At 36.9% G+C, this 13,196-nt stretch overlaps 1 protein-coding gene across 1 annotated transcript; it reads left to right on the top strand.

Annotated features, from left to right (window-relative positions):
* The first annotated feature begins 739 nt into the window (after nucleotides 1–739).
* Nucleotides 740–1,534, top strand: LOC131039628 (replication protein A 70 kDa DNA-binding subunit A-like). The gene has a single exon (XM_057972416.2). The coding sequence runs from the start codon at nucleotides 740–742 to the stop codon at nucleotides 1,532–1,534; it is 795 nt and encodes a 264-aa protein (XP_057828399.2).
* Nucleotides 1,535–13,196: the final 11,662 nt, after the last annotated feature.

Raw genomic sequence — 13,196 nt, 5'->3', positions numbered from 1 at the left:
AGTCTTTTCTTTTCACAAGAAAATTGTAATACTTAGTTTGCAAGTAAAACAAAGTGATTGTCCGTTCTTTGGTAAACCAATATACCTATTCAAAGAATAACAACCAGAAACAATGTTTGAGGACACATCATCAACATCTAAATGATCTCTTTAGTTTTCTACTGAATTGCCATCCTCGCAAACAACAACTTCTGAAAATATAAGCCCTATCAAAACTTTGAATCCATACCAAAATAAATGGACGATCAAAGGAAGAGTTACTCATAAATGCCCTATTAAGGCATACAGCACAACCACAAAAAATGGGCATGTGTTTAGCTTTAACATTGTCGACTACGAGGGTTGTGAGATTAGAGTCACATGTTTTGATGAAATAGCTCAGTTACACTCTAACCGTGTGGAAGTAGGTTCACATTATGTTATTTCAAAGGGATCCATTAAGGAAGCGAACACAAGGTACAACAAACTAAACAGCCATTTAGAAATCAACTTATCTAATACATCCATACTAAAATGTTGCACCAATGAAGAAGAAGCAGATCAACAACATTCTCCTTTCACGCCCATTAGTGAATTGTTTCATCTAACCAATAACATGTTGGTTGACATAATTGGTCTTGTTTTGTACATTGGAGATATCATTCCAATACACAGGAAAGATGGTAGTCAATTACAGAAGTGAGTTGTCAAAATTAATGATATGTCTGGATCAACAATTGACATCAACCTATGGGGTCCAATGGCAGAACAAAGAGGCCTAGAATTGAAAAACATGTTGACCAATGATAGTGTGCTTATCCTTGCTTTATGTAATGCTCGTGTTGGCTATTTCAATGGAAAGCTTATAAACATAATAGCTGCCACAACATTACATATCAACCCACCTTTTCCAGAGGCAAAACCTCTAACATTAAGAGGAAAGGATCCTTTGCTTGTTGCACCCTTTGTTCCAGAAACTATCCACATAGATGGGAAATATAGTAGAATGACTATTTCTTCAATCTGTGAGAGGATGAGTATCAAACCAGAAACAATTCAGACTACTTTGTTGGTTGTTCTGCGTTTTGTAAACGTAACTGATAAAAGTTTCTATTACGCAGCTTGTCCACTAATAGTCAATGGAAGGCCTTGCAAAAAAAAATGTACACAGCAAGCTGATGATTCTTGGTTCTATCATAGATGTGAAATGACCATGCAAGACTGCAACTATAGTTACCTCTTGCTAGTAAAGTTACAAGATGCCACAGGTACTCTTTGGGCCACTGCATTTGATGACGTTGGTATTGGCTTGCTACACAAAACTGCAAAAGAGCTTTGTGCATTGGAAAATGATGCAACAACAATAGAAACACCTTGCTCAGTGATTAAGAGGATTCTCTCACATCACTATTTATTCACACTCTTGGTGTCCACTGACACATACAATTCTAAATCAAAGATGAAAGTCATAGTCAATAAAGTCTCTCATGTTGACTTCAAAGCTAAGTGTGATGCACTGCTTGCAGAAATTGGTCGCCTAAGTACACAGGCTTAGAATTATAAAGGATCTTTCTTGATTATGAAACTTTCAGTTTATAATACAATTATTACATTAGATAATTTACATATTTAATAGTTTTACAAATACAAACAATTACCTTTTATGAACACATGACTGCTTCTATAAATATGTATATGCACATTTCTTACATCTATTTCTTATCTCTTTGAAATTATTAATATGTCTTGTACCTTCAATCCTCTTTCTATACTTTTCTAATGGACAGGGACTACCTTATTTGCAGAAAATTTATACATATATGCACATATATCTTTTTTTTCATATCTATTTGTAGAACTATACAACACCAGAATTATTCATAGTTATAGAATTTTGCAGATATACATGTGTAGTTATATATGTGCATATCTATATATACAAATTTTCATATATTTGATTAATATGTATATATACATGCATCTGTATGTATCAAAGAATTATACATATACACACACACACATATATATACTATAATTATTCATAGTTTTAGTTTTTTTGATATATACATGTGTAGTTATATATGTGCATATGTTTGTATACAGAACTTCAAATATTTAATTGATATGTATATATACATGTGTATATGTATACATGCATCTATATGTATCAGAAATTGCTATATCTGTGCATACCTATATTACAATAATGCTTTTGAAAAAGCAAGTCACTAACAACAATAAGTGTAGGCAGAAGAACACTACAAAGTCAATTTACGACTTTGTAAAACCCATATGTTTCAAGTAAAGCAGTTTATAAAACCCATACATTTCAAACAAAATCTCAACCTCACATATATACACTAACAAACACAAGATTCTATCATTTGACATATATGGACGTGTATTTATATATGTGCATATCTACGTGTAGAAGTATTTGTATACTTCATTTACATGTATATAAATACCTGTACATATATGTTGAGTAAATCAGAGCAACAAAACAACATAACAGATCAGTAGACATACAAATAAACATCAGAAAACCACTTTACAAATAAAAAAACTAATCCTCTAAAAACACATAATCATAGATCAAGCAATTTTCAATTCTCATACATTCTTAATACATACCTCAATGTTAACTATCTTCAATTATGAAAATTCTGACATACCTCTGTTCTCTTTCAAATATTAGATATCTATCGAGCCTTGCTCTCAAGAAATTGATGCTATCAAATTGAAGAGAAGGCAGACCAATAGAACTTACTATGCAAAGAACAGAGGCAATATCTCCAAGAAACGACAATTGAGACGTCATGCACTACAAAGACCTGGTAATAACTTAGGAAAATTATTACAAACAAAAAGCAATGATCTTGAGCAAATTAATGTGAATCAAACACATTCTACTGCTCCTGAACTTGCTCTGAAGACTCCTTCATTTCAACATGCATTGTCTAATTTTTGGAAAAGGATTGATATGTTGGAGGTCACATAGCCATGTATTGTTTGTAAAGAAATGTATGTGGGCATGATTATTAAAAAAGTCAATCATGTAGTTATGTGCATGAGATGTTGTGCTAAAAAAGGCCTCCACCGTTTTTCGTTATCAAACAATATGGACCCAGGTCAACAACCTTCTGTTTTAAAGTCTCTTTCTCAAGTAGAAGAAATGCTCATAGCAAGAATTGCCCCTATTTTGCAAGTTACACATGCAAGGGGAGGACAATACAAATATTTTGGCCACACAATTAACTTCCCACAAGATATTTCTGAAATTGCAATAACATTGCCCCATCAAATTAAGCATTTAGAAATTCTTATTGTCCATAGAACCAATTTGCAAGGATTAACTTATGACTATTACAGGAATATATTTCACGTCATGGATGTATTGACTTACAAAATGAAACATGATCAATACTACAAAGATGTAGTCATTGATCTAGATGCAATGCATCTATTACCAGACCAGAGCACTGACATTACAGAGCTATTGCATTTAGTACATTCACCTCAAGAAGATGATATTCAAGATAATCCAACTCTGCTGAATATTAACAATGAAGAACAAATAGTGGAGAGCACTTCTTCATTCATTCCACAACTACCATCATTAATACCAGAACTTGATGCCATAAAAACAATCCTACATCTAGATAATACCAACAACAACATTGTTGCTTGACCACAAATTGGTACATCACCTATCAATGAGTACAATACAGAGGGCCTCCTTTCCATGGCATTCCCAACACTCTTCCCTTCTGGAATGGCTTTACCACTACAGCAGAGAACAACGCATGTACATTTACATGAATATGCTTTGAACCTAATCAAATATTATGATCAAAGATTTGGTCAACATGTGCACTTTAGATATTATGTCTACAATCTTATGATGAGACATCGATCTCAACAATCAGCTGATGTGTTCATTAAGACTAATCTAGAAGATAGTCTTCCACACAATCTTCATGGTCTAAAAGAATACTTACAAAATACACCCTCAAATGAATTACTAAATCATATCATGCGATATGCAGCCTCGTTGTGTGGTACACGAGCATTTTGGAGCAAATCCCGACGAGACCTTACAAATAGAACAATTAGGTGCACCTACATTGTTCTTTACCATAAGCTCAGCTGATACAAAATGGCCAGACTTGCATAAGTTATTGCCCAAAACAAAGTCAACTATTGTGCACAACAACAAAAGATAATTTATTGAAAATTTAGTCAATAATCCACATATAACAGCTTTATACTTGCACTTAAGATTTCAAATCTTTCGTGATGAAGTCATTGTCAAACAGTTGAAAGCCATTGACCACTGGTACAGATATGAATGGTAACACCAAGGATCTGTCCATATATATGGCTTTCTTTGGTTGCCAGAAGCACCAAATATTGATAACCTTGATTGGTCAGATCATGCAAGTATCCAATCAGTTAAACACTTCTTTGACAAGTACATTGCAGCATGGAATCCACGTACTAAAGAGGCTTGCTTGAACAGGCAATATATGCTCACAATTTCAAATCCATGTCTTGTAGATACAGAGCTCATATCTGATGAATACTAAGAGGGGGGGGTAAATTAGTATACCAGAAAATACTGAACTTAAACACTTAAACAATTTAGCAGTAAACTAGTATAACAGTTTTGCTAGCAAACCGGTTAACACAAATGCAAACCAAACAGCAAATAAGGCATTCACCCACAAAAGCACAATCACCATAACACAAGAGATTTTGACGTGGAAACCCAAATGGGAAAACCATGGTGAGATGAAACTCACAAGTAACTATCTGCAGAATAGTAACCAGACCGATTAAGGTCAGATCGGTTAAGGTCAAACCGGTTAAGGTCATACAATGTTCTTCACCAGAATAGATCCTGTTAGGAATCTCAATTTTTGTTAGGAGATAAGTTCGATTAAAGACTACCTTGTGAGAGGATTTCAAATCCATAGTTGTGAACCACCTTGTTAGAGGATTTGCAAAGGCTTTTCTAGGCCTACCTAGTTACGGGTTTCAGACTTGTCGAAGATGTGAGTAATCAACAAGTGAATGATCTAGCAAATAGCACAGTCTTCTTGGTTAGATCCATGATAGCTCATTGCTAATGCATTTCAGCATTACTTTAGTCTTCAGTAAATCAACACTATGTTACAACACACAGACTCGATCTTCTCTTCTAAGATCTCACATACAAAAACTCAACAACCACCAAAAACCCTAACATCTACTCCTAATAAAACCCTAAACATGATGTCCTTAAAAAGGAATCCGATTTCATGTTTGTCCAATAGGATTACATTGCAAGTTCCTAGGTTCATTGCATCTAGACACATTTAGTAACACGGCACAAAATCACCACCAAAGTGTCGGTGGATGGTAACTCATCACAAAAATAATACTAGTTGGTAACTCATCACAGAGTAATATAGGTTCAAATATTAGGTTCAAATATTAAACCGATTACCGGTTGTCAAAAAAAATGAAAACTGGGAAAATGATAACTGTCGCTTGAGATCCTCAAACCGCTTGAGGTCTTCATACCGCTTCGGATCGGTAAACACTTTCTGCAAAACATCGATAGTCTAAAGACTATAATACATAATACCGGTTTGGAACAAATACTGGTTGAGTAGAACTTATACATACAAAAAGTGATCTCAAAGCAAGTGTGTGTCCATCAATGACAATCACAACATCATCATCAAAAATGGCAACAATCTCCCCCTTTGGCATTGATGGCAACACTTAGGAAAAATTTTGACATCTAAGTGTTTTACAACAAAAATATGCCATAATCAAAAATTACTCCCCCTAAGCATATACACTATCCCTTTTGCAGAAAATGCCATGTATACTACTCCCTTACAGAGATAAACATGAAAGTATACTTAGCTCGCATCAAAATTTTAAATACAGAATACTACTCTCCCTTTGCCAACAATGACAAAGTACAGCTGAATAACCCATGTTTCCGTTATCATTAAAAATCATAAGTGTTTATGACAATAAAGAGTGAAACTTGTCAAAAACTGATTTAAAGTCTAGCATAAATGTCTTCATGGATAAAGACCATGACTCAAGCAATGAGGTAGCAACCTCACTTTTCGTTTGCATCTAGAAAACTTGTTCCTCCATGGCATCCAAGGTACTCATCTCTTGAGTGACTATTAAGGCATCCAAATTGAGATAGCATTTCTGAAGTATTTGCAGTCTTGTTAGTAGAACCAGTTGAAGTTCCTACAAATCTCGTGTCCAGTTGCTGATCTCTAACTCTATTCTTACAGTCTGGAGTTGAAACCGGTGAACAGTTTTCCCATAGGTGGTGAAGGAATCATAGGGCGTCTTGAAGGTGCTTATGTATGCTTGCAAGTCAGATTGTAGTTTGTCTATCTGAGCAAGCACATCATCACAGAATAGATGGGGTTGGCATATCTTACGTAGCAGCAGATTCCCCTCATCCAGAGCATCTCTTATGTCCTTCTGTGCCTTCTGAAGTTCGGACCGGAGCTCATTTAACTTCTTCACCAAGGCAGTGTTCAGAGCCTTTTGATGCTTCTTTTGTGCATTGGCTTCAACAACATATTCTAGGCATTGCACCTGGTCCTCTACAATTGTGCATAAGAGTTTCAGTTGAGCTAGAGAGGAATCAGTACTTGGGAGATTGGTACCGGGTATCAAACTAGTAAGAGTTTCCACCACAGTTTGAATAACACCTTCCTCCTTTTTCCTCCTTAGTGCTTCCAATCTCTCTTGAGCAAGCTTAATGCTTTGTAGCAGCTTTGTTTCATTTGTAGATTGGAGGTCAATGGGACTGGTTATATCAACCGGTTTGGCTTGACTACCAGTTGCCTTTGGGGTCTCCACTTATACGCTCTTTGTCGCTTCCTCCTTGTCCTTGGTTTTTTGCTTTTCTTCTTCTGCCTTCTTTTGCTCCTCTGCTTCTTTCTTTCTTTTCTCTTCTTCCTTCTTCCTTTCTTCTTCTTTCTGCTTCTCTTCTTCTTTCTTCTCCTCTTCCTTCTTCTTCTTCTCCTCTTCCTATTTCTTCTTCTCCTCTTCCTGCTTCCTCTTCTCCTCTTCTTTTCTCTTCTCCTCTTCTTGTTTCTTTTCTTCTTCCTTCTTCTTCTTCTCCTCTTCCTATTTCTTCTTCTCCTCTTCCTGCTTCCTCTTCTCCTCTTCTTTTCTCTTCTCCTCATCTTGTTTCTTTTCTTCTTCTTTTCTCTTCTCCTCTTCCTCTTTGCTCTTTTTCTCCTCTTCTATTTGTTTCCTCTTCTCTTCTTGTTTTCTCTTTTCCTCCTCTTGTTTCTTTTTCTCGTTCTCTGCTTGCTCTCTGTCAGCCTTTTCTTTGTCCTATTTCTCCTTGTCCACTTTCTCTTTGTCATCTTTGTCCTTTGTTGTATCTGGGGTGACATTTTCACCATCCAAAGCATCAACGTCAATAGGGTCCATTTGTTCAGTGACCGGTTCTCCTGCACTGTCATACACCTCATCCAGTTTTTCAATTTCCAGTTCTTGTTTAGCCTTCTTGTTGGCTTCGGACACTTGGTGCAACCTCAAAGCGGCTTTGGCATGAGAGTGGGTATCTTTTACCACTTCAGAGACTTTCCCTTCTAGCAACAAGAGTCTCCTTCTTCTCATGAAGAAGAGGCCTTTATATTTTTCCATAACTTCGTAAAGTTCTGAATTAGACACATCAAGAAAATATTGAGCAAATATTTCCTCTCTTATTTCTTGTTCCTTTTCTATGGCAATGTGCCATTTGTTATCTAAAGAATTGTATAAAGAATCCGGTGTCACAGATTTAATTTCTGATGGCGACCAGTCATTAATACATAAATATTGAATGACTTCTTGTTCTACTTCCTCTTTTTCATTGTCATTGAAATCATCAAAATAATCTACTAAATCACTCAGCACTTTTCTCCTAATATTCTTGATAGTTCTTTGACAATGTGTCAAAGGTTTGTAAGAGGAAATATCAATATTAATCGGTGTTGATAATGTCGGTTCATTGCTGGTTGTCTTTGTCTTCTTCCTCATTTGCCTAGTCTTCTTAGGTTGTTCTTCAGATTATGTGTCCTCTGAGTCCAGTGTGTTGCCTTTTGTCTTCCTCTTCCTCTCAAATACCTTGGTAGGTGCAACTTCTAGTTTATTCTTTGCCGGTGACCACTTGGTCACTTTAGGACTTGCTGAAGTAACCGGTGCCGATACAGATGGCACTGCCTTTCCCTTCTTTACTGAAGGCTCTTCAACTGGTGTAACCCTTTCCAGATAGGTGTCAGTTCTCTTCTTCTTAGGATCAAGCGGTGAGGCAAGTAGGGTAGAAGCATACCCATCTAGCATATCATACATTACTTCATATCCCATAGGTTCCACCTTTTCTTTTCTAGGCTCAACCGCCTCCATTATACACTCATCTACTCTGATGGTGAAGCAGATGTCCTCTTCATACTTCTTGACAATATCACTAGATATTCTCACCCTTTGGCTCATCTTGCATCTAAACTCATCAAAATATTTGTTCAGGACTTCAGGATAACCAGTTCCAACTGCTTGAAGACTTTCTCTAATTTGCTTGGTAACTGGTTGGTCAACAGACCACTGAATATCACTGACTACTAGGAAATAGCCTTGGAAGTAGAAGAACAATCCGACCAATAGTTGTCCAAATTTAAATTTCAAGGCATTGTCTAGTTTAATTGACTTCAGGTTCACCAGAAGTTGCCTTTGCATACAGGTGCATAAATCAAACGAGGCATCTTCCATGATCATCCTATAGGTAGCATTTACCGCTGCAACAGAGACAGAGTTAATTCTGCTAGCATGGAATGTCTAGTAACCTATCACCATACAAGCATATTTAAACAGATCGTCTTTGATGGTATTGATAGCCATTCCCCTTTGGTCGCTCATAGAATTGGTGAGCTTGGTCATTTCTATCTTAATGACTTTCCTTAGGGCTGGCACATCTCCAACATTACAGAAACTGGTGACGGCGTGAATCACTTCCGGTGTGATGCCATGTGTCTGTTCTAAATACATTTTGTCACCGTGCACTCTTCTTAGAATGATTCAAATATGATCTTCTGTGAATTCTTCAAGGAAATAGACCGTATTGTGAAGCTTCTTCTTTTCTAAGATATTGTATTTCGGTTTGATCTTCTTGTCCTTCCTGTAGAATAGGCTTAACTGAGAATGGATCACTAGAGATCCTAGATCTTCAATTTTACAGTCAATATAATCTGAAATACCTTCCTCAACTATAACACTAGTGAGTATTTGGGATAGGGTATTATATTTTGCCTTCCGTTGGATGAAATCTACTAAATCAACGGGTGCACTAGAACTAGAGTGCGATGCAGAAGCCATGATAAATAAAGAAACTCAAAAAATACCTTTGCAAGTTGAGATTTAGGGCTTGCGAATTCCGCTTCGCCACACACTACTTCAGTTGCTAGATTACCGCTTTGAGTTCTACACTTGACCAATTGATATTATCTTCTGATTCTTCTTCAAAGTTTTGAAATCTCTCCGAATCACAAGACAAATCGCATTTTGTCGCTCTGCACTTGAAAACTTCTTCGCTCGCAAATTGATAAGTGAAAGTGACTTGAAAATCCCTTTTAAACGAATTCTTCACCTACCATAATAAATGCTCCACCATTAGGGCGTAAACCCTAATTTTCCTTTTACCATTTCTGGTCTTCTACCAATTAATAGGTATCACATACTGGTTAAGGTCTTTTACCAATGTAAACCGGGGGTTCGAAACATTTCACCAATTTGTTTCCCCCTAAGCTTTTATGTAGCTTAGTTTGCCGGTTCAGAGATTTCCACACTAGGTGCAGAAACCAGTTCTTCTTGAGTCATTTCTTCTAGCTTCTTTTTCCAGGTTTTCTTCATATCCGCTTGAACAGTTTCAACATCAATCTTTCCTTCTGGAGTGACCGGCATACCATCTGATATATTCTTTCTCGTTCTGCAGAATCTTGTTGTGTGACCCGATCTGTTGCAATGATAGCAAACCATTTCAGGTGCTCTCCAAAGTCCATTATTCATGTTTCCATTCTTCCTTCTGCATGTTGTAGTAGTGTGACCATTAACATGACAGATCAAATAGGTTGCTCTCCATCCGGTTGCCGCTTGATAGCCACCGCTACCTGACTGATGATTGTAGGTATTAAACCGGTTTGGAATCCGGTTCCCAGAGGGTTTAGGAAAAACTCCTTGACTCCTTTGAGGATACCTTCCGGTGTTGTGCATGACAGACCTGCATTCAAATGCTCTATGCCCAAACTTGTTGCATGCATAACAATTTCCATTGAATCTATTGGATGTAGGCTTATTGTTTAGAAAGTAAGGAAAGTTATTGTAAGCCTTATTGCTACATACATTAGCAATATGTCCTTCCTTGAGACAATTAAAGAAAACAGGTTTGAACTTTTTCTTACCTTTATCCTTTGATGTTGGTTGCTTCTTTGATGCTACATCTTTTGCTCTAGAGGTCTCTCCTTCCTCATACCCAGAGAAACCAAGTCCATTAGTATTCTTTACCTGTTTGGCTGATTCAAGCTTTTGCTCTAACTTAGCAGCACTCTGATTGAATTTGGCAAGTATCTCTTTTGATTCAATGAGTTCCTTGGTAATAGCAGCATTGGACTCCTTCAAGGTTGCATTCTCAAAAATAGCCAAGTTTAGTTCACCTTGCATTTCTTCTTTTTCCACTTTACTCTCTTGGAGATGAGCAGTAAGTGCACTGATTTCTTGCTTCAGCTTGGAGATCTTGTGATCTTTGTCTTTTACCAGATCTTCATCTTTTCTCCAGTTCTCAAGCTCTTGACACATCCTGATAGTTAGTCCTTCAAGTTCCCTTCTTAGGTTGGCATTAGACTCATTCAGTTTTTCAACTTCTTCAACTAGGGCTTCCATGTCCGCTTCATCAAAGGAACTATTTTCAGTAAGCTCCATTAGTTTCTCAGCATGCTATCTTCTTTTTGCTAGAGAGGCCTTATATTTGACTTTGAGTTCATCATAGGCTTTCTCAGTCTGAGTGAGCCGATGAGTAAGTTCCCTCATAGTGTATTCCCCCGTATCTCTTTCCAAGTGGTTAAACTTATAGAAAGGTTGGATCTGATACCAATTGATGAATACTAAGAGGGGGGGATGAATTAGTATACCAAAAAATACTGAACTTAAACACTTAAATAGTTTAGCAGTAAACTAATATAACAGTTTTGCTAGCAAACTAGTTAACACAAATGCAAACCAAATAGCAAATAAGGCATTCACCCACAGAAGCACAATCACCATAACACAAGAGATTTTGACGTGGAAACCCAAATGGGAAAAACCATGGTGAGATGAAACTCACAAGTAACTATCTCAGAATAGTAACCAGACCGGTTAAGGTCAGACTGGTTAAGGTCATATGATGTTCTTCACCAGAACAGATCCTGTTAGGAATCTCAATCTCTCTTAGGAGATAAGTCCGATTAAAGACTACCTTGTGAGAGGATTTCAGATCCACAGTTGTGAACCACCTTGTTAGAGGATTTGCAAAGGCTTTTCTAGGCCTACCCGGTTAAGGGTTTCAGACTTGTCGAAGATGTGAGTAATCAACAAGTGAATGATCTAGCAAATAGCACAGTCTGCTTGGTTAGACCCATGATAGCTCATTGCTAATGCATTTCAGCATTACTTTAGTCTTCAGTAAATCCACACTCTGTTACAGCACACAGACTCGATCTTCTCTTCTAAGATCGCACATACAAAAACTCAACAACCACCAAAAACCCTAACAACTACTCCTTATAAAACCCTAGATATGATGTCCTTAAAAAGGAATCTGATTTCATGTCAGTCCAATAGGATTACATTGCAAGTTCCTAGGTTCATTACATCTAGACACATTTGGTAACATGGCACAGAATCACCACCAAAGTGTCAGTGGATGGTAACTCATCACAAAAATAATACCGATTGGTAACTCATCAAAGAGTAATACCGGTTCATACAACTTTACCGATCACCGGTTGGTAACTCATCACAGAGTAATACCAGTTCAAATATTAAACCGATTACCGGTTGTCAAAAAAAATGAAGACAAGGAAAATGATAACTGCCGCTTTAGTTCCTTCATTCCGCTTGAGATCCTCGAACCGCTTGAGGTCTTCATACTACTTGGGATTGGTAAACACTTTCTGCAAAACACCAATAGTCTAAAGACTATAATACAAAATACAGGTTTGGAACAAATACCGGTTGAGCATAACTTATACATACAAAAAGTGATCTCAAAGCAAGTGTGTGTCCATCAATGATAATCACAACATCATCATAAAAAATGCCAACAATATCCAGGGCTGACCCTTCCATTGATTATACTGAATTACTCAATGTTGTTCAGTGGCATACAAAGTGTTCAGAGTATACCTACTTGAAGAAAAAAAACTCAACACTTGAATGTCGGTACAAAGCTCCTTGGCCTGAACAACTTGAATCCTCATTCTTATTAGACCACAATAATAACCCATCATACAAGCGAGAAAGGAATGACAATCATCTAAATGTACACAACCCAACGATGCTCACCATATGGAGGGCTAATGTTGACTGTCAAGCTATCTACTCCAAAAAAGCAGTTCTACAATATATCTCAAAATACGCATCCAAAACTGAACACAAGTCAAAAAGTTATACTGATATGCTCAAACACATAGTTGGATCAACAAATTCATAAGATACAATCATGTTAGCATACCAAAGACTCTTGATGGGAATTGTTGTTGATAGGGACATTAGAGCACAAGAAACTTGTCACATGCTGCTTAAACTCCCATTGATATCTTGCACACGTCAGATTGTAACACTCAAAGTTGGGAAAAGAATCTTCCAACGCATAGCTAATTGTGATGAAGGATCACAAATCTCAATTTCTTTCATTTCCAACGACATGAAACCACCATCAGAGTTAGCAAACCTAACTTTGCTTCGTTTAGCTCAGCTATATACATACTCTGAGCAATGTAAATCATGTAAATGGTTGAAAAGAAAGCTACTAGCAATTGTAAATGTCTACCCACAACACAAATCTTTACCTTTACAAGATGACAATAGTTTTGAAAGTTTTTGTTGGAGTGAATTGCTTCTCTACAAACCATTTCGAATCATCCCTCTACATATAGGAAACTCAA

The sequence above is a fragment of the Cryptomeria japonica genome, chromosome 5 (assembly GCF_030272615.1).
Source record: "Cryptomeria japonica chromosome 5, Sugi_1.0, whole genome shotgun sequence".
In the NCBI taxonomy this organism is placed as follows: domain Eukaryota; kingdom Viridiplantae; phylum Streptophyta; class Pinopsida; order Cupressales; family Cupressaceae; genus Cryptomeria; species Cryptomeria japonica.
The sequence above is the reverse complement of the archived record's forward strand: the minus strand, read 5'-3'. Positions and strand labels throughout refer to the sequence as shown.